Here is a 25,131-nt window from a genome sequence, read left to right on the forward strand (position 1 = left end):
CCTCATGGCTGATATCCTTGAAATGATTAGTGATCCTAGACCCTGGATAAGCAGCTGAGTTTGATTTGACAATCCAATCATTGGTATTATCTAAAAGTTCTTGAAAAAGACAAAATCAAACATTTAGCAGTGGAAGTGAGGACTTCAAATTTGGTGGTAGTCGGGGGAAGGGGAGCCTGAGAAAGAATAACCAGATAATCTAGAGAACAAGTATGAAGTGTCATGGAGCCGAGAAAAAGAGATTTTCATTTTTCTTTTACAATGCATTTTTTATTTTGGAGTCATTTTATTTTATTTTATTATTTTTTGTTAATCATCACCCAAGGATATATTTTCTCATTGATTTTTTAGAGTGAGTGAAAGGGAGGGAGGGCAGGAAGGGGGGAGAGAGAGACAGAGATGGAGGGAGAGAGAGAGAGAGAGAGAGAGAGAGAGAGAGAGAGAGAGAGATTGGTTGCCTCCCACACAGGCTAGGGATCGAATATGCAATCCATATACATGCCCTTAATCAGAATAAAACCTGAAACCCTTTGGTGTACAGGCCAACACTCTCTCCACTAAGCAACACAAGGGCTATTTTGGAGTCTTTTTAGATTTACAGAAATGTTGCTAAAATATTACAGAGATTTTCCATATACTCTAAATCCAGTTTCAATTCCCTGTAATGTTATCATTTTACATTATCTTGGTACATTTGGAAAGACTAAGAAATCATCATTACTATTAAAAAAACTACAGAGTCTATTCAGATTTCACCCATTTTCTCCTTAATGATCTTTTTCTCTTCCAGGATCCAATCCAAAATACCATGTTGTATTTAGTGCTCATGTTTGCTTAGTCAATCTGGTCTGTAAAGGTTTCTCTGAACTTCCTTACTGCTCATGATTTTAATAGTTTGGAGGAGTCATGATCAGGGGTATTTTGTAGAATGTCCGTCCATTTAAATTTGCCTAATGTTTTATCTCATGATGAGATTTGGGTTACAAGATTTTAGAAAGAATACCACAGAAGTGAAATGCCTTTCTAATCACATCAGATGAAGGGTACATGAGTCCACTTATTACAGATGATGCTACTGTGATTACTTAAAGTGGCATTTGCCAGATTTCTCTATTGTGACATTATTGTAGCTCCCTTCCCATACTTGACTCTTTGGAAATGAGTCACTAAGTTCAGCCCAGGCTCAAAAGAGAGGAAACTAACTTCTACCTCCTGGAGGAAAGAGTATTTATGTATATTATAAAAAGTTCTTCATTAAGGAAGATATGTCTAAGAGAAGAGAGGTTTAAAAAAAGAGGGTGTGGTCATACTCTACTGTACAATTTATGCAGATGAAGAATCAGAAGACTTCATTGCTTTTGGCAAAATGAAGGTTGGGTTCTCCTTAGGAAGAAAAACAATTTAATTATAGGGATGGACGCTAGATGAGTGAGAAGGGTGAATGGCAGAGGAGGAATTAAAGACCACACATGTGAACCCTCCTTTGGATGAAAGACATTTCTGTAAAGTAAAAAGCAGACCCAGGAGAAAAATATATAACTATTTGGAATCAAATTTATAGTTAACATGTATGTGATTTCTTTGCTAATAAATGTCAAGTGTAAGTAGATGTGGCTCCCTTCCACTTAACCATGATCAGTCTATACTGGGCATTTAATAAATTTTTTTTGAACAATTGCAGGCAGCTTTGCAATTCGTCTTGACAAAATCATTTCCGCAGCCCATTTGGCTCTTCAAATCTTTACAGTTAGAATACATATCGTCATACTCGCAAGCATTGGCTGGAACAACAACAAAAAAAAATTAGTCACTTCATTATCATTTTCCTCCATAGCAGTAAGTAACACAAACAATAAATTCCATGTGAGTGAGGAGGAGGAAATAGAATGAACAAGTTGGCATCATTCATTATGCTCTGATGGCCATTTCCTATCTTGAGGGACATAAGGCCCCTTAGTTAAATTCACTGATTAAGGCATCATTTTTTTAATTTGAGTTTTTCCAAATATTTCTAAAATAAATGACTGGCTTTCCTCCCTCAGAAAACAGGATGAAGTGAATTTAAATAAATCTTTATGAAACTGCACTGTCCAAAAATATAGCCACTAGCCATGTGGTTGTTTAAATTTAAATTAAATAACTTTGAAATTTCAGGTTCTCGGTGATACCAGTTACAGTTTGAGTGCGCAATAGCCAATGTGTCTAGGGACTACTTTACAGGACAGTGCAAATATTGAACATTTCCATCATCACAGAAAATTATATTAGACACTGTTGCCACTAAACTTAATGCCACCAGCCTTTCTTCAGGAGTAAGAAGTTGTTATGAGATGTGAAAGTAAAAAATATAAAAATAGAATTTTACTATTATTATTGGACATTTCCACTTGGATGTCCCTCGGTGGCCACAAATCTCAAACTAAATTCATTATCCTACCTACAAGTTTGGCATTTCTTTGGTATATTTCCCCAACTCCCAAATCAATTCACCCAATCTCAGAGGCATGGCAGTCCCCACTACTAAATAATTCAAACCAAGAACTAGGAATCTACCTGAACGCATCCCCTTCTACTTTTTATCAGTGCTTAACAAGCGCAGGTAATCAACACTGGCTGTTCTACTTTTCCCTGTCTCTCATAAACTGCTCATATCTCTTCATTCATTTTGCCCAAATACAGTAAAGATATTTATTTGTTTTTGAACCAATTATAGCTATATCATTCACTCAGAAACAATGCTACAATTTAGTCAGGTGAAAGCATTTGAGAGGCAAAAATGAGTCAACTGTATTGTTCATAATAATTCTAATAATACATCCAACTAAAAAAAACCTCTTTGTACCTCCATTCATAACAACACTGGAAATGAGATATAATATGACATTAATTTTTATTCTTTTTGCTAAAATAGTTTTGAGGCTTCTGCAAATTTGATAGACATATTTAAAGTACATAAACGTTACTAGCAAAACAAAAGTGCAAACGATTATTAAATTAAACTTGATGATTCCAACTATGCTATGAGGAAAATGAGAAATTTAATATGATTAATACTTTGGTATATAAGGGACTATACTAGTATTTGGTGTGCCTGTCTAGACTGAGCTATATTCTGTGGTCTCACACCTTTATATTTGTATATACTTTCTTTTTAAAATGCCACCTTTTCTATAATAGCATTAACTTGATGAAAAGAAAATTCATATTTAATTACAATAAATTATTTTCACAGAAACATTTTCAGATATGCCAAAATGTAATTGGCTCAACACAGTCACAAATATACATCATTGGTAGATGTTTCTTTAGGTTACATATGGTAACATGCTTTCATTGAGAAAAGTACATATATACTGAAGGGTTTTAGATGTTTGCTTAAACACACTCTGTTGAGTAATTTTATCGTTGTCTTCTGCATGAAGGCATTGCTTAAGTTGGCTCCATTCAGAAGATTTCTGAATTTTTAAAAATAAATATCAGGTTATTTCATTATACCGGTAAATTAATGACTTCAGACTTACTGCATAATCCGTTGTCGCAGTGATCAGGGCAGCTGGCACAAGGTGTTCCTTTGAGGTAGGGAGTAAGGCTTCTGCCGACAATATTACCACTGAAATTTGAAATACAACATTTTTCAGTGTAGTTTATGCTCCAAGGGTAGCATCTATCACCTGATATAGCTGAGTCTTCACTCAATGTTTTTCATTGTGTCACCTGAAAAACTAATATTGCCAATCTACTGTATACTCAGATAACAATGCAAAGTAAGGTAATAATTCACACATACACGCAATTCCTTGACCATACTCTCACAGTCCGAGCAAGTGAAGTGGAATAAATAGGTCTAAAGTTTTGAGAGTATATTTTAATGTGGCAACACCTTTTGTCTCTCAGTAGACATCGTCAAATTGCTGAGCAGTGTGCCCTGAGGTGCTGGCTTAGGGTAAAACCTCTCCCCTTGAGATACTGTAGAAGCTCCTATGAACCGAAGGTTGCACAACGGAAAATGCTTAATATTAAATGGAATTTCATACTTTAAAAGGTAACTATAATTATTGACCATTTCTATAATATGGACTGGAGAAAGTAAAGCTCCAAGATAATGTTTGGCCTTACCTGCAAGATGGAGATATTTTCAAGCATTTTTTTGAGGAGGTGGGTGTGTTAGGGTGGATTTTGAACATCTAGAGGTTTTGTGTGTAAGATTTTATGTTTACCAAACATGGGAATGTTAGTTAGAATAAAAGGTTTCATTAACACCAATCTCCAGGGTATAGTGGTGTTACCGTGACTAGCCTGCACTTGATTGATGATGATGACTCTATTGGCTGTTATCTAAAAATACAACAGAGTCAAAATGTCAATTGGACCAAGCGGTCCAAGGTCCCAAGGCAATGCATCTGAATCTCAGTCTCCCTGCACAGAATATAACTGTATCTGTGTGAGCACCTGGAAAAAAAAGTGAAATAGATATCAAGGTGTTTCTTGCTCCTGTTTTCCTTATTACTCACTCCAACCCTTACTACAGATGCCTGGCTCCAGATGTCTCCACTCTCACAGCCAGGCAGTTGGTTTGGGTGCATTCTCTTAGGGCCCTTCAATTCTTTCTACTAAACCCTAACCAGTGCTTGCAGGAAAATGACTGTGACAGTCACACTTCTCAGACTGGAACCCAACCTCACCTGGCTTATCTGCAGTCTTAAAATAAATCATGTCAAAAGCTTGGTTTTGGGGGGAGCGATCTCTCCCTCCAGTGGCAAGTAATTTCAAACATCAAAAATAACCTATACATTGTGAATATATCTTCAATATATCCATCGGAATTTTTGTGGAGAATTCAAACATATTGCTGGAGGAAGGGGTTTATTTTCAGCTATACATCAAGATATATTTGTTGTTAATCCTCACTGGAGGATATTTTTTCCATTGACTTTTTAGAGAGAGTGGAAGGGGATAGAGGGGGAGAAACATCAACTTGAGAGAAACACATGGCTTGATTGCAGCCTGCATGCATCTGTACCAGGGCTGGCAATTAAAACTGCAACCCAGGCACGTGCCTTTGACCCTTGCATGTTCGGTCACACATTCTAACCACTGAGCACACAGGCCAGAGCTATTAAAAAGATTTTAATAGGTAGTTTTTTCAGAGATTTTTGTGTTAAATTCTAAGAAGTGGATACTTAAGACATGACCATTTCTTGACAATTTGAAACATATCAGGAATTTCCTGAAAACCCTTTGAGGCCCAAGATTTAATCAGTTCTTAATGGTACACTACAGGTATTTTTAGATGAGGAGGAGTAGGAATATTTGAGTACAAGGGGCTGAAATCACTAGAAAATCATTACCATCTTCTATTTCACCTTCACCCTTGGCCTTACCATCCAGCTTTCACTTTCCAGATGTGAATTTAATATAAAACTGACAGTACCAAGTCTAGAGAACTACACACAACATACACCCATGGAGTAACCCTGAGCCTCTGGAGAAGCAGTTGAGAGGGAAGACAAATCATGTTAATCATCATGGAAGACAGCTTCCGAATAGTAGACTCAAATGTGGGAAATTGGTCTTCTTTCTGAGAAGTTGGTTGTGTCTCAAATTTAGAACATATTTCTAAAGATTTATCTCTCCCCTTCACTGAAATGTGCTTTTGTAGTCTGCATTGTCTATTACATGATAATTTTAAAATATTAAATTGCCAGTGGCATCATTGACACCAAATTTGAAAGCATTTCCTTACCTGGGACAATATTGGCAAACATAGAAGTATTTCAGACTTCGTTCTTTGGGACAATAGGCAATTCCACATCCAACACGGTAAGATGAGTACCAAACAACCTACATGCCCATAAGTGCAAATATGAGAGTACGTTAGAGAAGGCAATATAAAAAAAATAAATAATAGAAAATAAAAAAAACTGGAAAGAATGTTACTAACGCACAATTTCATATACCTTATGGAAATACTTCAATTATTGAATTAAAGTAAAAATCTTTAAAACTATTACATTTTCATGCATATTCACTGTTTTATCCATTCAGACCACCCAAAAAATACAGAGTAAGTTTTCCTATTAAAAGCCTGCATGCTTTTGAAAATGATGGCTCACAGCTGAAATACCCACAAAATGTGAAGACTATTCTTTACCTACTGGAGATCTTCCCCCAGATTCAACATTGGAATCAGTCAAAATTTGGAGAAGCTTCTCTTTAGGGCATTTATGGCAACGTTGTGTGTGTGTGTGTGTGTGTGTGTGTGTGTGTGTGTGTGTTTCTTTTTTTTTCCTTACCTGGGTATAATGTCCAACCACTATATTTTTTTGTTTTGGTCCCATAGCATAGATAAAATCATTTCCCTCATCGAACCACTTTTGGATTGCATATGACCATGAATTAGGCTGACTTGACATAAAGAGATTCTCACCACAGCTTCTTTTACCTAAGGAAAAAAAAAACAGACCATTCATGGGGAAAGCAATAAAGCATGCAATGGTTGATATGAAAGAGAGAGAGAGAGAGAGAGAGAGAGAGGGAGAGAGAGAGAGAGAGAGATCATCTATTATCTATCTATCTATCTATCTATCTATCTATCTATCTATCTATCTATCATCTGTATCTATCAATGGAGTGCCTGATCTTCAAACAAGTGCCCATAGTTGCTAACTGTTCATTAATACATAGAAAGTTCCTTATCAGCTGTAAGCTGAATTTAAACCAAATATGCCAAACACATTGAGGTTGGTTCAACATGCAAAATTTTGAGTAGATGAAATCCTCTTTCTTTCATATCTACTCCCTTTAAAGTCATTCATTTACGTATTAAATTCTTCATGAGTGTATGCCTCATGTGCTCTCAACTGTGTATTGTTAGCTTGCTGAAAGCAGAAAGCAACTCATGGTATTTCTCTTATTCTCACCCACACTTACCAGAAATTTTTCATATATAGCAACTTTAATAAATGTTTAGTGTACTTATTTTGTGTAAACGTTGGAAACAATTTTACTTTTAGTCTTTAAGGGTTCCAAGCATGAAGCAGATGACATTAGGAGGGACACTGTTTTCAAAGTTTATGGGTCTCCCTTTAATCAGCAAATCATAATGTCACAGGCCAACTTCTCCTCAAAGAATTAGGATAAAAGTGCTTTGCAGCCCTCAGACATTTCAATGGTACTTTTCAAACCTTGAAATTAAGATTCACATTTGGAAGGCTTGAAATGTAATGTCTACATGCTACTTAAAGGGTGTGTAAACTACTCTTTCATAGCTCCTTATGAAGGGAAGAAAGACGCTGAAATTTTAACAGTAGATTGGGATCTTCAAAACCAGGTATTCCAATCTTTTTCTGAATATAAGTCATCCCTCTCAATAATTTCATTAAATTATAGAATCAAAAATAACAGTGACAGTCCTACTTTCAAAACAGGTGAATTACTATTTTCAAATTGGGCTTGCCTATATCTGTCACTTGCTACTTCAAGTAAATATTTTGTTTAATTGTTGATACATATGATATCTTATTGTTTTTAAGTTCCTCAATGTAGAGGTCATGTCTTTGAGGCTATTTTCGAGTCTAATATAGTATTCCATGCTTTGTAAGAGCATCCAGGACACACAAAAGATTTGATTTACTGTCACCAAAAGTTAAAAGATTCTAATGGTAAATATTTTTTGAGTAAAATTCAGAACCGTTTGACAAAATTCAAAGTATTTTATAAATTCAAAAATAAATAGTTTTCAAAATACAAACAGGCCCCATACTATGAAAAGGGCAATGGGTTAGAAGTCTGAAATTCTAATTTTGAATTTCCCATATGTAACACTTGTTAGCAATTGTTTTCCTGCTGAGAGTGAGTCCCTTACTCTTTAAAACAGGGAAAGAGAAAGTTAGGGAGGGGCGAGAACCAAGATGGCGGCATAGGTTAACGCCGGCATTTGCTGCTTTGAACAACTACTTCAAAAGTGAAACCAAAAAACGGAAGGGACATCACCCAGAACCACTGGAACACTGGCTGAGTGGAAGTCCTACAACTAGGAGGAAAGTGAAACGCATACAGACACTCAGAGGAGGTGCAGTGCTGAAGTCAAATTCTGAGGTGCGGAGTGTGCGGAGCGGGCTGGCGGCGGAGGGCGCGGTTGGCGTTTTCAATCGGGAGGGAGTCGCAGACTCTGAGCTCCAGATACAGGCGAGTCTTTAGGGACCCAGACTCAAATGGGAGAAGCGGGACTGTCTGGCTTCGGTCAGAGCGAGTGCAGCTTTCTCTCCAAGCTTTGCAGCGGGTGCTGGGACTCAGAGAGGCAGAGCCCCTGGGGACAGGACTGAGAGCCGCCATAACTGCTCTCTCCGGCCCACCCTGTTGATCCTGTGCTACCCGCCCCGCCCAAGCCCTGCACAGAGGCATTTGCCGGATAGCCTCAGGCAAAGGCTAGAGTAGCACCTCCCTAGAGGACAGAAGTTCTCTCACTGCAGACACAGCTGATTCTCATAGCCACTTGGCCTGGAGGTCAAACCCTCCCTGGTATTAGCTACAACAATCAAGGTTTATAAGACTGCGCACAAAGACCACTAGGGGGTGCACCAAGGAAGCATAACAAAATGCGGAGACAAAGTAACAGGACAAAATTGTCAATGGAAGATATAGAGTTCAGAACCACACTTTTAAGGTCTCTCAAGAACTGTTTAGAAGCCGCCGATAAACTTAATGAGATCTACAAGAAAACTAATGAGACCCTCGATCTTATATTGGGGAACCACCTAGAAATTAAGCATACATGGACTGAAATAACGAATATTATACAGACTCCCGACAGCAGACCAGAGAAGCGCAAGAATCAAGTCAATGATTTGAAATGCGAGGAAGCAAAAAACACCCAACCGGAAAAGCAAAATGAAAAAAGAATCCAAAAATGCGAGGATAGTGTAAGGAGCCTCTGGGACAGCTTCAAGCGTACCAACATCAGAATTATAGGGGTGCCAGAAGATGAGAGAGAGCAAGATATTGAAAACCTATTTGAAGAAATAATGACAGAAAACTTCCCCCACCTGGTGAAAGAAATGGACTTACAGGTCCAAGAAGCGCGGAGAACCCCAAACAAAAGGAATCCAAAGAGGACCACACCAAGACACATCATAATTAAAATGCCAAGAGCAAAAGATAAAGAGAGAATCTTAAAAACAGCAAGAGAAAGAAACTCAGTTACCTACAAGGGAATACCCATACGACTGTCAGCTGATTTCTCAACAGAAACTTTGCAGGCCAGAAGGGAGTGGCAAGAAATATTCAAAGTGATGAATACCAAGAACCTACAACCAAGATTACTTTATCCAGCAAAGCTGTCATTCAGAATTGAAGGTCAGATAAAGAGCTTCACAGATAAGGAAAAGCTAAAGGAGTTCATCACCACCAAACCAGGATTATATGAAATGCTGAAAGGTATCCTTTAAGAAGAGGAAGAAGAAGAAAAAGGTAAAGATACAAATTATGAACAACAATTATGCATCTATCAACAAGTGAATCTAAGAATCAAGTGAATAAATAATCTGATGAACAGAATGAACTGGTGATTATAATAGAATCAGGGACATAGAAAGGGAATGGACTGACTATTCTTGGGGGGGTAAGGGGTGAGGGGGGTGTGGGAAGAGACTGGACAAAAATCGTGCACCTATGGATGAGGACAGTGGGTGGGGAGTGAGGGTGGAGGGTGGGGTGGGAACTGGGAGGAGGGGAGTTATGGGGGGAAAAAAAGAGGAACAAATGTAATAATCTGAACAATAAAGATTTAATTAAAAAAAAAAAAACAGAGAAAGAAATGACATATGACCTGCTTTACTCATGAGATGGTCAAGAGGTACCAATATGACATTGTGTGAGACAGTTTTTATAAAAGACAGAACAGCAAGCACAAGGTGGTGCTTCTCCAAGCTTTCTCTCACACAGGGAGACTTTAACTTGAAAAAAGACAGCATTAGAAGCAACATTTATTCACAAGGTTTCTTAATGCAACATCCAAAAATGGCCCCTGATTATCTTACTTGTTCATCTACTCAACAAATATTTGATTTACATACCAACTTTTCGATCCTGCGAGGAACTGTGTTTGAGAACACACTTGTTTGCCCACCGTTGGGCGTTTGCTGCTGCCTTGCTGTCCCATTGCTAAAACAAGGGGGGAGAGAAGATAGGCACCTAATGACTTAAAACACAAAGGTGCATAAGTTTTGTAATGAGATTGGTAGCTTCATTCACATCATTATAACTTTTTCTGCACATGCCTATTCTGATTATTCTTATAATCAAAGACCATTTTTAATGTACCCCTTTCTGCTCCAAAAGAAATAGAGATAGTATGGCTACCCCAAGTAACTGTGAAGTCTAAGATAGTTAAGTCTATGGATGATAGCACAGCAGGAATACCTGAAGACTTTTAGCAGTGGTCTTATCCTAAATATTGATAAACATGTATAAGTATTAACATGATTTTTCCTATAATACTGAGCTGGCATACTTAATTTCTAGTTCCTTTTGTTTGTTTGTTTGTTTCCGCACTTAATATGTTTCTGAGACATTTGGCTTCTGGCACTAGGCCCAGACTGGTCTGTTATTTACCCTAAACGTCATTGATCCTAAAGGGAAAATGCCTTCCTGATTATAGATTGGGAGGAGATAGTGATCAGAAAAACATAATGGTCCCTTAGTGGATGTCCAAAGATTTGGTTTTAATTCTGCCTCCATAACTTAAACAACCCTGTAAAATAGACAAGTTGTTTAACCATTATAAAGTACAATTAAGAATCTGTGCTGCCCAGCCTTAGTGGTTCAGTGATTGAGCATCGAGCTATGGCCCAGGATGTCATGGGTTCGATTACTGGTCAGGGCACATGCCCAGGTTGTAGGCTTGATCCCCAGTGTGGGGCATGCAGAAGGCAGCCAATCAATGATTCTCTCTCATCATTCATGTTTCTATCTCTCTCCCTCTCCCTTCCTCTCTGAAATCAATAAAAAAAATATATTTTTTAAAAAAGAATTTGTGCCAACTTAAATAGGCCCATAAAATGAACAAGATATTAAACCATTACAAAGTACAATTAAGAATTTCTGCCTTGTCCCATGGAGTTAGTGAAGGTCAAGTTTTGGACCCCTCACTTGCATAGGCCCTGCCAAGGTTGTACTACGGGACCTCAGAATATGCATAGTCATAAAAAATTTTTTTTTCAGTGCTAAGATAGTTGTGTACTCTCTTCCTGAAAGAGGGTTCCTTTAAGCTTCAAGTCAGCAACACTTGAATTTCCTGGTCTAACAACATGTCTCTGAGGAAAGGTCTAGGGTTCAAGGTGAAACCTATGTGGGTGGAGTGGACATTAATAATAAGGATGATGTCGATGATGACTGTAGGTTGTCTGACTGTACGGAGAGGAGCTGCACAGAAGAGCTGCCTATAGCCAGAGAACTTATTGGGTCAAAACAAACAGAAAAGGCCCAGTGAAAGTGTCTAAACGTCAATTTATCAAGGTCAGATGGCACACACTAACCTCAGGGTCGGGGTTCCTGAATGGGCTTCAGGGGTTCCCTGGGTCCCCTGAAATTGTATGCAATTTATATAAGCATACAATATATAATTTCTCTGGGAAGAGACATTTCACTCACAAAGACCGAGAACTCTGAAATGCACATGATAGTGAATCAATTCTGACAGATCACAGTATTCTAGTGAATTGAACATACAATGGTAGGATGATACACAATTTTTAAGAAAAATGGTATGTGGAATGAGGAAAAGTACTTCTGCCATTTCAATAACAAAGCTCTCATGAACTATCAGAGACAGAACTTCCTAAGTCACAAAGTTCTTCGAGATCTTTTTTACTAGGAGACTGTGATGATCACAACTGGCTGAAGCCACTTTCCTGTGTGGCCACCTCTTACCATCTTCAGCATGTTTCTGGCCGGTGGAGAGACTGATCTTCTTACTTCATTGTGTTTATTTACAATCTCTCTTTGCACTTCTCTTCGGCCGGTTGCCATAGCAGCAAAACCTGGCTTCTAAAGGAAAGCCAAATCAGAATGAGTTTTTAAAAGTTTGAAAAATTGCATGTGAGCAAATTAATTCAAGAGCACAGAGATTATTTCAAAAGTATTCAGTTCAAGCTGATATTAATTGTTAAGCATTGCCAATGAATCTGAACCCAAGCTATGATTTTTAAATAGAAAAGAAATAGTGTTAAATTTTGAGAGTGTGGATATTATTCATGCCATGACAATTCAAAACACCTCTGAGGCCACAAATACCACTTTCTAGTATGAAGAGACGTCTCAATATGATTGGTAGACATCTGAGTGATAGCATAATGACAAAGTTGTACGATGGGAACCATTAAGACACTTTCATTCACAGTCAGGCTGCAGCAAGGGAGTGATAAGAGGAGGGTCACATGACTCTACACTTGAAGGGGGAACTTTGACCCGACATGGTACCTGTATTCAAAGAAAGAACGTTTAGGCCTAGTCCAGTGATGGCGAACCTACAACACGCATGTCAGAGTTGACACGCGAACTCATTTTTTGGTTGATTTTTCTTTGTTAAATGGCATTTAAATATATAAAATAAATATCAAAAATATAAGTCTTTGTTTTACTATGGTTGCAAATATCAAAAAATTTCTGTATATGACACGGCACCAGAGTTAAGTTAGGGTTTTTCAAAATGCTGACATGCCGAGCTCAAAAGGTTTGCCATCACTGGCCCTAGTCCAAGTGCATTCAATAATCTATGATATACCTGTTATGTAGCTGCTCTTATGGAATTAATCAAAAGACAGTTTTCTAGTATTAAACAAATCTCCAAGGCAATTTGGAGGGAGCAAGCAATTAATGGGCTATTGCTGGTTTTGTTCATTTTAGTAACAAAAATATAATTAAGGTATTAATCAGATGCTCATATTTTTGGTATATCTTTGTGTGTGTGTGTGGGGGGGGGTGTCTAAGTATAGAGGCAAGTAGGGTGTGTAATTGTTCCATAAAGTTTACACAATTTGATGGCCTAAATTTGTACAAGAGTGTGATGTTATACGAGCATGTGCAACATTGTGAAGTATAATTCTCAACAGACAAAACCCTTTATTGATTTTCCCTGACACTCTGGAATAACTTATTCTCTCTTTCCACAAACACTGAGTTTTTGCAAAGTCCTCCAAATACTGTAAGCATAGGTCTGACCATACTCATATTGCCACTATCTACTTATGCATCCATTTCTCCCACCTGCATGTATATTCCTAAGGGCAGGGACCAAGACTGAATGTCAGCATACCTACAGATCCGGCACATTCCCAGCCACTGATTCCTAAGTTGAAAAGGATGCACATGAATATTAGCAGTGACCAATCAAAGCATAGAATAATGTCCCTGGATATATCCTATTAGCCCTCAGAAACCTATTTAAAATCGTTTATTTCAAAGCATGTCAAAATGTGGTGCCTCAGAAAGAAGAAGTAATTATTTCCTACTTCTTACCCCATCTTGTTTTGTAGATAACAATTCTACCAAAAAATGCATACCTTTGTTTCTTTTTTAACAAATATTAATAAAAGTTTTATTAGGTGATGAGAAATATGAAAGTGTTGAAAATAAAATGGATAAATATGGTTTCTATCTATCATTAAAAACTGATATTGAATAGGCAATATGACATAAATAATTATAATGCCACATGATAAATAAAGTGATAGGCGGGATCGACTAGATATAGAGGAAGGAAGGCGGGATCAATTTTTCCTGATTGGGGTTAGGAAAGGCTTCACAAAAGATGGCCTGGATTGGGGTTTTGAGAGGTGAATAATGTTTTCTAGGCATTTTGAGAGGCACAGAAAGCCCTGGGCAGAGGGAATTTAGAGCATCAGATCAGCAAACATTTAGTGATGCAAAGGATCTAATGATAGTGCCCTTTTTAATGATTTTATAAATGAAAACCAGGATATGGATGGGAGAGGTAATAGGGTATCAGAAAAGGCTAGGAAAGAATATCTCTAGGAAAGAAATTGGGAAGACAGTAAATGACTTGAATGAAACCCTGAGTGATGGGTATATTGTCTTCAGATTGAAAAGTTGCTTAATAATGATTGCATTTCTGAATGCCAAATGAGGTCTGACCCAGTGTCAGAATTCTCTGCTATAGGGGTCCTAGCTAACCTTGTATGCCCAATGCTAAAGAAGGCTGTGTGAACTGACAGCCAGAACCAAAGGTCCTCACATTCACAGGCTCTCTGATCAGGAAATAGATTTCTTATATGGGCACTTTACACCAATTAAAGAGAGTAATTGATACTTCTCTTGGGATTGTTAAAGTAAAACAACATATTAGAAATAATTAGAGCATCTTATCTTAAACAAATTAATTGAAAAAGTTATAAAAAATCCAAATGCTTAATATTTCCAGTAAATTTTCTTTTTTTAAAATTAAAAAAAGTTATACTTATTCTCACAGAGTAATTATGAAAATTAAATGCGATGATGTATGTGAAGAAGTTTTGCTAGTTTGAGATTATGCAAATATATTGTTAATTTTTGTTGAGGATCACATTGAAGTAGATTAAATAAAAGTAAATCAGAAAATGATCATGAGATTAGAGGAGTTTCATTAGCTTTTAAACACATAGACCAGTGCTGTCAATAGAAAAATAATCAAAGGACATTTAAAGCATCAAAGCAAAAATACTTAGAGCATCAAAGGACATTTTAATTTTTTGGTGGCTACTTTCCTAAAGAAAAAAATAGGTTAAATTAAAATTTATAATACATTTTTAAAACATTCAAAATATATGCTTCTGTCATGCAATCCATATTAAAATTATTAATGAGATATTTTACCACCCTTTTTTAGCTAAGTCTTTGACGTCTGCTATGCATTATATTCATGCAGATCTCAGTTCTGACTACCAAGATGTCCTGTGTTCAATACCTTCATGTGTTTAAGGGCTACCGTACCTTGTGATGTCCCAGACACACACTCCCTTTTTACTTTGGAAAATTAATCTAACCGCTTGCTGTCCTTCAGGGTTGCCTGATCTGAAAATATTTTCAACCTCGACCATACCTGTCCATTCGCAGGAAAGAATGGAAGCAACACAGCAGCCAGAAACAGCAACGCCGGGAGCAACGCCATTGCTGGTAAAACAAAACAAAGGCAACAAGGACCTGAGTTGGAATTTTAGTGCATGAACTTCTGAGGAACACAGTGATGGAGGGTGGGGGAGGGAAGAGGGGGTGATGAAACAAGGTAATGATATAATTTATCCTAAATTCATTAGTAATGTAACACGAGAGGTTCTGTCACAGGAAACCAGTAGAATAATAATGGATTCAGCCCCCGAAGCAAGCTTGTAACGAGACGACAAAGAACAGAGAGATGCACTTCACTGAAATAGTGCACCTGTAAATATTAAAGTTCCACCACCCAATTCCACCCTAGTCCCACGGTTTTGTTTATGTAGCAATTGTTTTCAAGGTCTAGGAATGGCTTCACATTGCCCATGTAGGAGTAATAATAGCTCCTAACTGTTACTATTATGGGGTACTACTGCACCAGTCCTTGCTAGTTTCCTTGATCCTCCTTATCTTTATAAATACCCTTATTAACGTCTCTTCAATTTACCCCTCAGCTATGTCATTTCTTCCTTCTGATTCATCTATTTGCCATTTGTAAAATCCTAGGTAAATCCACTAAGAAATAGTGATTTAAAAAAAAAAATACTTTCTACCACTCTCTTCAGTCCTTTCCATGTGTTGTCATCCATTCCCACTCAAACCTTTCTTTTTATTACAATGCCTCAAATTCCAAAAAAAAAAAAAAGGCAATACTCTCCTTTGGAAATAAAAACAGAAAAATAACTTTTAAGAGATTATTGACCCTGTATTAATAATCTTCATATGTTCTCACCTTTTGCCTCACTAATTCAACTTCCTGAAGAAATAATATATACTGGAAAAACTTTAGGCGTACATTTTTATCACATTAGTATTCATAAGGGTAAAACAATTAATTACATGCTCACCAACAGGGAGATAAAATGTTGAAATAAATTAGAATACATCCTTTTATTAGAGAATATGAGACATAAAATTATGTTTATGGTGGTTTTATAACAAGGAAAATGCATAAGCTTCAAAATTAAGTTAAAAAATAACACCAAGGTACATTGGGTTACCCTTAGCCTTCAATAATGGATAGAAGTCTGTGCCCTCCCATAATTCACACGTTCAAGCACTAACCTTCTATGAGGCTATATTTGTGTTTGGGTCTTTAAAAAAGTAGTTAAGGAAAAATGAGGACATAAAGATGGGACCTGATCCAATAGGATTAGTGTTTATATATGGAGACACTAGAGAGTGCATTTGCTCTGTGCCTGTTCGTTCTCTCTCTCTCTCTCTCTCTCTCTCTCTCTCTCTCTCTCTCTCTCTCTCTTTCCCCTTTGCACACACAGAGAAGAGGCCATGTGAGAATTCAGTGAGAAAGGGGCTGTCTGCAAGCCAGGAAGAGAAAAATCACCAGAAATTGACCACACTGGTACCTTGGTCTCAGATTTTAACCTCTAGAGCTGTGAGGAAATAAATATCTGTGATGTTTAAGTCACCCACTCTGTGGTCATTTGTTATGGCAGCCCAGGCAGACTCATGTACATTCTCTTATTTACTAGTAATACTAGAGGCCTGGTGCACAAAATTTGTGCACTCAAGGGGGGGTGGAAGGGTCCCTCAGCCTAGCCTGTACCCTCTTGCAGTCCAGGAGCCCTTGGGGGATGTCCGACTGATGGCTTGGGCCCACTGTCCTTGCTCACCAGCCATGATCCTGCCTTCTGGCTGAGCAGCATTCCTCCTGTAGGAGCGCACTGACCACCAGGGAGCAGCTCCTGCATTGCACGTCTTCCCCCTGGTGGTCAGTGCACGTCATAGCAACTGGTTGTTTCGCCATTTGGTCAATTTTCATATTAGTCTTTTATTATATAGTATTTGAGGACTATCTTATTTTCAAGAATGTTCCAAGGTCCATAGCATATACTAATTTGAAATCTTCTGGAGCTACAGATGTGTGAGCAAGGCATTGAGATAGCAGGGTATCTGCAACCACCACCAAGCATCCATATTTCAAGGCAGCTTTGCTTCTCAAATGGGCATATGAAGAAAACTCTGTGACATAGCTATCTGGGGCCAATTTTAAGATAAAGTAACAGAAAAGAAATTATTGTGTAGTGGCATTGATGGTCTCAATGTGTAGGGACATCTGGAAATGAGTGCATTATGACTCTCCTGGAGGACAGTAACAGCAACAGGACCTCATCCCCTTCTCCCACAGAACTTATGCTCGGACACAAAGCCAAGCAAAGAAAAGATGAGATTAAACAGAAATACAAGAGGATGAGTTTATCCTCAAGTGATAAGACATACTTTTCTTCATTTTCTGTAATGAGTCTACATTCCTATAATCACAGTAATTGGAAAAAGAAAATATCTTTGTGCCAAAGATACTATTACCTCTTGGAAAATTCCTCTGTCTCTGTCTTGGTTACTTTTTTTTTTTTTTTTTTTGCAACTTGGTGTAGCTAATAAGTCAGGAATTATGATGTCCAAGTACGAGAAGTACAGAGGCATAGAGGTATTAAGTGACCTCCTGACAGTCTCATTGCTAGTGTGTAGCTGAGGCAGAACCCAAGATTTCTTTTAGCCTCAATGTCTATATCCCACTGAACTATGCTATATATGTTGGGGGCTGAGGTTTCAAAATAAATAAATATTTTTCCTTGGAAAAACTAGTCATGCATTACTATAAGTATTTTGGCAGCTGATAAATGTTGATTACTCAACATGTTTGAGAAAAAAATTTTGAAATTAACAATATTAACAATTAAGTACAATTTTGACCTTCAAATATAAAATAAAACTCCTAAGACTTTGAGAGCTCAAATAATATTTTCTTAGGATGTCATTATAAGTTAAAAACATAACCCGTTATGATAACTTTTACTTAAGTTATTTTGTTGAACTAATGAAGGATTTTGTTGACATTTTAATAAAGTGATTTTGCCCTTTAAATAACTAGAATGGAAAGGGGGTGTGTGTTGAAATGGAAATCACAAAATTGTTAACATATTCCTGTAAGGGTTCTGTAACAAATAAAAATTATATAGGTGTTTCTATAATGTTTTTTAAATTTAATCTCTTCTATATAATTAAAATTTTATTCATAACAATAAGAAAAGGTTTATTTTGTTTGTATTATAGTTTTGAGGTAGAACAGAGGAAGGAGTGAAGAACAGAATGAAAATTTGAAGACAAAAAATGAAAAACCTGGAAAGAAAAATGAACTTATTTCTGTACAAAGCAAACACACAAGCTGAATGTCAAAAATAGCCATTTTTATTTCTCAGACATACCTGGTCCCCTATTGAGCAAACCTGAACTCTGGCACCTGTATTGTGATAAAGAAATGAGAGCAAAGTGAGGGTTAGGAAGCCCGGGTTTTTGTTATTGTTGTCATTTGGCATTCTATTACCCGGCTCCTCTTTAACTAGAAGAAATTTACAATCTTCATTTGTCAAATAAAAACATGATGGCAGAGGGTCACCTCATATTCTGAGGTTTAAAGTTATAAGTAACATTAAAGAATTTGAAAGCATTAAAAAATCACTATATACATACAAGTACTAGCATTAACATTGCTACTTGTATTATCATTTGTGATGCTTGCTTCCTTACATGTGAGTATTGCCAGCAAAAATCTCAGGGATGGCGTTTGCTGGAAACAGCCACCTGGTCCAAGATCATGCTTCCTTCCCAGGGTACCCTCATTCTATGTCTATCAGGTATGAGGTGTAGAGGCCTGACTTCCCAGTCCAACTAGTGACAACTCTGAAACATGATCCTGGCTTCAGAATGACTCCGAAGTAGTTGATTGGCTGAATCCTCCAATGAGATGACATTCCAGCTTGATTTCTTACCTTTGTCCAATCTTACTTCCTTCCCTTCCCTTCATGGGGAATTAATCCCAAGTATATCCTATCTAATAAAAGACAAAAAGGGTAATTAACCATACCTCTGCTACGCTTCCCATTGGCTAATCAGCAGGATATGCAAATTAACTGCCAACAAAGATGGCGGCTAGCAGCCACGCAGCTGAAGCAAACATGAGGCTTGCTTGCTCCAGTGATGGAGGAAGCCAAGGTTCCCCACCTGCCGCGGCCCGGCTCTGAGCCCGAAAGCAACAATGTTTCAATTATAGAAGCTAAACAAACCCCAGATACCTGCTTTCAGCTTGCCGCGGAGTGCCATGATGGCAACAATATTTCAATTATAGAAGGTAAATAAATCCCAGAGAAAAAAAAGAAAAGAAAAAAAGGAGAGGCTGGGAGCTTCAGTCCCAGCCAGCCTGAAAACGGCCCTCAGTCCCTCACGCAGACTGGCCAGGCACTCCAGTGGAGACCCCCACCCTAAAGGGGGTGTGACCAGCTGCAAACAGCCATAAGCCCCTCACCTAGGCTGTCCAGGCACCCAAGCAGGACCCCCACTCTGATCCGGGACAGCCTTCAAGGCAAACCAGCTGGCCCCCACCCATGCACCAGGCCTCTATTCTATATAGTAAAAGGGTAATATGCAAACTGACCCTAACAGCAGATAGATTGGGAATGACTGGGCACTATGACACACACTGACCACCAGGAGGCTGACGCTCAATGCAGGAGCTGCCCTCTGGTGGTCAACCGCTCCCACATGGGGGAGGTCTGCTCAGCCACAAGCCAGGCTGATGGCTGCCAGTACAGCAGCGCTGAGGATGTCTGACTGCAGCTTAGGTCTGCTCCCCGCTGGCAAGTGGACATCCCCCGAGGGCTGCCAGGCTGCCATAGGGATGTCTGACTTCCATCTTAGGCCCAAATCCTCCAGGGAGCAGGCCTAAGCCAGCAGGTGGTCATCCCCCGAGGGGTCCCAGACTGTGAGAGGGCACTGGGCCTCTAGTCTCTTAATAAACTGTGTCTCCGATTTTCTTCACATTGCCTGGGAACCCAAACTGGGGCATCATTTATTAGATTATCTTTATTCCATTACACTAGTCAACATACTGTCCCTATTCCTATTTACACTTTTATTATCTCTTCCTTTGATTCTATGCCCTTTATGCCTTTGATCTGTTAATCCTCAACTTGGATACTAACCACATTTTTTGATAACATTTCAAAGTCTCTCTCTTTCCAAAGAAACTCACAGGCCAACAACAAAAACACTGATCTTGCCCTTGAATAGGAACATTTTAAAGTTCAACCAGTAAACTTTTGCTTATATTCCATTTTTTTCTGCTCCTGTGCAGGATCTACTTTCTGCAAATGTACTTCATGTGCATTGGCCTTTTTTCCATAATTAGATTGTGTGTTTGGAAAAGGCAAAATACAATCATCACATTATTTTCAATTCCTTGTGGCTAACCTGTCCTCGCTCAGTGGTGGAGCTGCAGAAGCTTTTGGACTCTCCCGAGGACTCTCCCTTAGGCCTGTGTCCTTGGGCAGGCCCCTCCCTCTGGCTCTGGCCTCCACTGAGCCTCTTGGAGAATTTGAGCAACGGAGATGAACTGATTCTCCTTTTTTTTTTTTTTTTTACAAGTTAATGACAATCAGATATTGTTCTTTCTTTTAACACACATTCATCAAGTTTTACTCCCTTTGTCTAGGGTAGCATGCTAGATATTGCTGGCCATGATCAAGTGAACAAAATATGCTTCCTGCCAGCCCTCAGCGTCCTAGCTCACCATCAGGGGAGTCCACCATTCACATGCGCAGAGTGTGGGCTATTTGGACTGTCCCAGGTGTGCAAAGTGTAGGCTAAAGTTTTATTTTCTTTGGCCCTGACAAGTTGTGATGCTTGTGCAAAAGGATGGGGAGAACCTAGACTAACGCAGGGCTCTGGAAGTAAGTATTAGGGATGAGGTAAATGCGATTAAGATTTAGCATCAGCTGGAAGATCAAAGCATTTACCTCCACTCCCTTCCTCTTCCCCTGGTGCTAATAGAATATGGTGTAATTTGTTTTCATGGAGGAGAGTCCCACAGAAAAACATTAGAAAGAATAAGGTAAATAACTGCCTCTTCCTGTCATGGACTTGCATGTAGACAATTTCCAAATATGTGTAGTTACACATTTCCTCTGCTAACCACTGAGGGATACACATTTTAATTCTTTTAACATCATTTCCTTAAAAACAGTTATTTTGCTAAGTGTAAGTTCCCAAGTCTCTCTCCACTCTGCTGTCTGTAATTCTCTTTTTTTAAAAGAGATTAGTAATTTCTCTTAAGTGTGATTAGAGAAAAGCCAAATTGAGATATTTCAAAGATGTGTAGTTCCATATGTTGAGGGCTTACTACTATGTAATTACAGACCACAGACAGCAAGCCGTGTCTTTCTGAAGCATAAATGTAAATGATACAATTAAACTGTAATATACTGCTCCTTCCTCACATTGATGTTAGGGCCACCCCTATGTTTCAAAGGCTCACTTGAAAATAAATCCTTTTCTCAAATGACATATCACTGTTTATTAACTTAATAAAAACATATATTTATAAAAATTAAACCAAAATTAGAAAATTCACAGACTAAAAAAAATTATGTAGCAAAAAAAAAAAAGAACAAAGATAGAGGAGATCATTAATTCATAATGATATTATACTAAACTAGAGGCCGGATGCATGAAATTCGTCAAGAGTAGGTCTTCCTGCCCTAGCCGGTTTGGCTCAGTGGATAGAACGTCAGCCTGAGGACTGAAAGGTCCCGGGTTCAATTCCGGTCAAGGGCATGTACCTTGGTTGTGGGCACATCCCCAGTAGGGGGTGTGCAGGAGGCAGCTGATCAATGTTTCTCTCTCATCGATGTTTCTAACTCTCTATCCCTCTCCCTTCCTCTCTGTAAAAAATCAATAAAATATATTTTTTTAAAAAAAGAGTAGGTCTTCCTTCCACAGCTGCTGGTGCTGACTTCCCTCTGGCACCCGGGACCTGGGCTTCTCTCACAGCCTCGGCTTCCTCTGGAAGGTCTAATTACCATATCATGCTTTTATTATTATAGATATCAACAGCAAATATTCTAGTTATGTGAGAAACGAGGAGCATTCCATTTAATATTGGGAACAAGAAAAAAATGACTTATGTGGCTGTTATTGTTCAACATTGAAGTGGAGAGTTTCTGATCAAAACCATAACAAAAGGAAAATATATATATATTCATTAGTCTTGCAAGGGAAGAGATAAATATTATTATGCTCAAATGATATGGTCACCTATCTAGAAATTACACCATAATCAACAAGTTTGCTAGGTGTCATATCAACTTACAAAAATACTATTGCTATATAGCAGCAACATTCAACTAGAAAATAAAATTTAAAGAAATATGCTACCCATAACTGTAACAAAAACTATAAAGTATATATATAAAATAACTGAGAAAAAAATCCTTTTTGGGGAAAACTTTAAAACCCTAGTAAAAGCCCTAGCCAGTTTGGCTGAGTGGATAGAGTGTTGGTCTGTGGACTGAAGGGTCCTGTGTTCGATTCCAGTCAAGCGCACATGCCTGGTTGCAGGCTCGATCCACAGTGGGGGGTGTGCAGGAGGCAGCCGATCAATGATTCTCTCTCATCATTGATGTTTCTGTCTCTTCTCCCTCTCTCTTCCTATCTGAAATAACATAAATAAATAACATAAATAAATTTTTAATTTATAAAAATTAAACCAAAATTAGAAAATTCACAGACTAACAGAGACGGGGATATCATTAATTCATAATGACATTATACTAAACTAGAGGCCTGATGCACGGAATTCATCAAGAGTAGGTCTTCCTACTCTTGTAAACCCTAGTAAAAGACATGAAATATCTGCATAAATTGTAATTTTCCATTCTTCTAACTTGTATGTGTTGATATAATAAAGATAGCAATTTGAATTAAACTAATATGTTCTTTATAAGTTTTTTTATAATTCTAATAAGAATTCTGATCAGCATATGAATAATGAAGCAAACCTTTTATAAGAAGAAGTAACGTGGGCATCTTTTCATATTTAATTATTAAGATAGACTTCAAACTTACATTGACAAAAATGTGATACTATTGTAGGATCAGACACATGGACCTAGAGAGGTGAATAGAAATTTGAAGAGACAAACCAAACAAGGTAGCATAAAAATCTATTTAGGAGGAAGAGTAGGTTACTTAACATACAGTGTTAGAAAAATTAGCTCACTATATGGAGAAAAACAAAAACAGATCCTTCTTAAGCATCACCTATAAAGGTGAATGTAGAGAGATTAAACGTATAAATAGGTAAAAAAAAAAAAAAGTTTAATGCAACTTTTCAGGGCTATCCCTTTGCCCTAGGTGAGTCTCACATAAGCATGATGTTATATGGTGCTGGTGTACATGTGTGAAGCACTGTACCCCTCTTTTGGGCTCATTTAAAGCTCCTAAGAACCTAGGTATTAGATGATGTTACTCATCACCCCAGTTTACAGCTAGCAGTCCTAGGATCTGAGATTTCATAATGAAATGCCATGAACTTGCACGCAGAACTGGGAGATAAACCCACACACTTTAACCTCAAAGCCCTCATCCCTGAAAGGAGGGAAGAGAAATGTTTTAAACAATACAGACCAAAAAAGAGGCCATTAAAAGCATTAATGCACATGCGTGTAATGTGTGCAAAATAGGTATAGACACACACACACACACATACATATATACTAATCACAGCACAGAAAAGTATCTGATACAACATTTTCAAACTCTCAATGTGATACGTGATCTTCATTCTGATCACTTTCTTTCACCACTTACTACTCTGTAAGAGAGAAAGCAGCTTAGACACTATACAATGTTTGCAAACTTTCTAGACTTTGTCATGAGGGAAATCTGTAAAAATTTCTAAATGATAATAACTGCTTTGACAGTTCTGAAAAACAATTTTTTTTTCCTTTTTTCAAGGATGATTCACCCCGCCCCCCTTGCTTGAATTTACTAAACATCTCTATAATTCTGAGCATTATCTGATTTACACACTATTTGAGAGTTCTGCCGCGCTTCCTCCCAATATACTTCTTCCTCAAACCTGAGCCCAATTCAGTGGCCCCAACTGACTTCCCACACATCAGAGAGTAGCTCCAGGCTGAAAACATGTCATCAGTTTAATTTCCTTTGATTCTCCTCCAGAGAGTTAGTCATCCAGGCAGACACTGGTATTGGCTTTAACCATCGGAAGAGGCATCGTCAGATCTTCTCTGGCAATAGTATAAGTCCTCCCTCAGCTCCCTGCCTCACATTCAGCCTCGGAGGAGAAAGGCATTAATAAAAGATTTCGAAAGTAAAATCTTTCCTCTCCGAGGTAAATAACTTCTTACATGTTGTTCTTAGGTAGCGCTGTGGTTTTTTAGTTTCTGTTTCTCCAGAGTCACTTCTTATTATTAGAAACATAAAGTTCTATATGGAAATTGCTTCCTTATATAAAACATACAAAACAGATATTCTACTTAATTATTTATGCAAATTAGCTGCCTAAGTAGATTGGCTTTTGATTGGGAATTTTCAGAAAGTCCTAAAAAAATTTCTGTAAGTTGAGTGCATTTTATGGGGGAAATTGTATCTTATACTGATAATCTTTAATAGAATATTTTTTTATCTCAAATAAGTACTATAATTTGGTTTTGATGGATTTAAAACTATGAACAACACCTTCCCATTCTTAGTTTAATAATGTCTGTATTAACACAGATCCATATATGTGAATATTAGTAAATTATTAATATATGGACATATGCACACACATATGGCCATACTTTTTTATTTTTCTATTAAAGGGAGTTTTAATATAATTGTTTCCAAAAGTCATAGACATGGAAATGAGTTGTATCGCTTATTTTATAATAAAAAGCAAAAAATTCATACAGATGTTAAATTTGATAAAAGTGCTTTTGCTATATTAGAGCTATTAAGAAGAGTATAATAACTTAAGGTTATTATTCTCTATAAAAGTTATCAATAGAGTTTCTGAAAATCATAGATTCATTTACTAGCTATCATTTACCACTGCCAAGGCATAAACATACT

The 25,131-nt window shown here is 37.7% G+C and overlaps 1 protein-coding gene across 1 annotated transcript; it reads right to left on the reverse strand.

Annotated features, from left to right (window-relative positions):
• Positions 1-1,653: 1,653 nt before the first annotated feature.
• On the reverse strand, positions 1,654-19,027 carry LOC308521368 (cysteine-rich secretory protein 3-like; the record flags this gene model as incomplete). The annotated part of the gene is made up of 9 exons (XM_081094366.1): positions 1,654-1,781; positions 3,522-3,610; positions 5,744-5,841; positions 6,294-6,442; positions 10,074-10,161; positions 11,929-12,045; positions 15,095-15,165; positions 18,429-18,463; positions 18,993-19,027. 9 exons carry the CDS (start codon positions 19,025-19,027, stop codon positions 1,654-1,656), a joined length of 810 nt encoding a protein of 269 aa, XP_080950492.1.
• Between the last annotated feature and the right edge of the window lie 6,104 nt (positions 19,028-25,131).

Source organism: Myotis nattereri (genome assembly GCF_964212035.1).
Source record: "Myotis nattereri genome assembly, chromosome: 6".
NCBI lineage: Eukaryota > Metazoa > Chordata > Mammalia > Chiroptera > Vespertilionidae > Myotis > Myotis nattereri.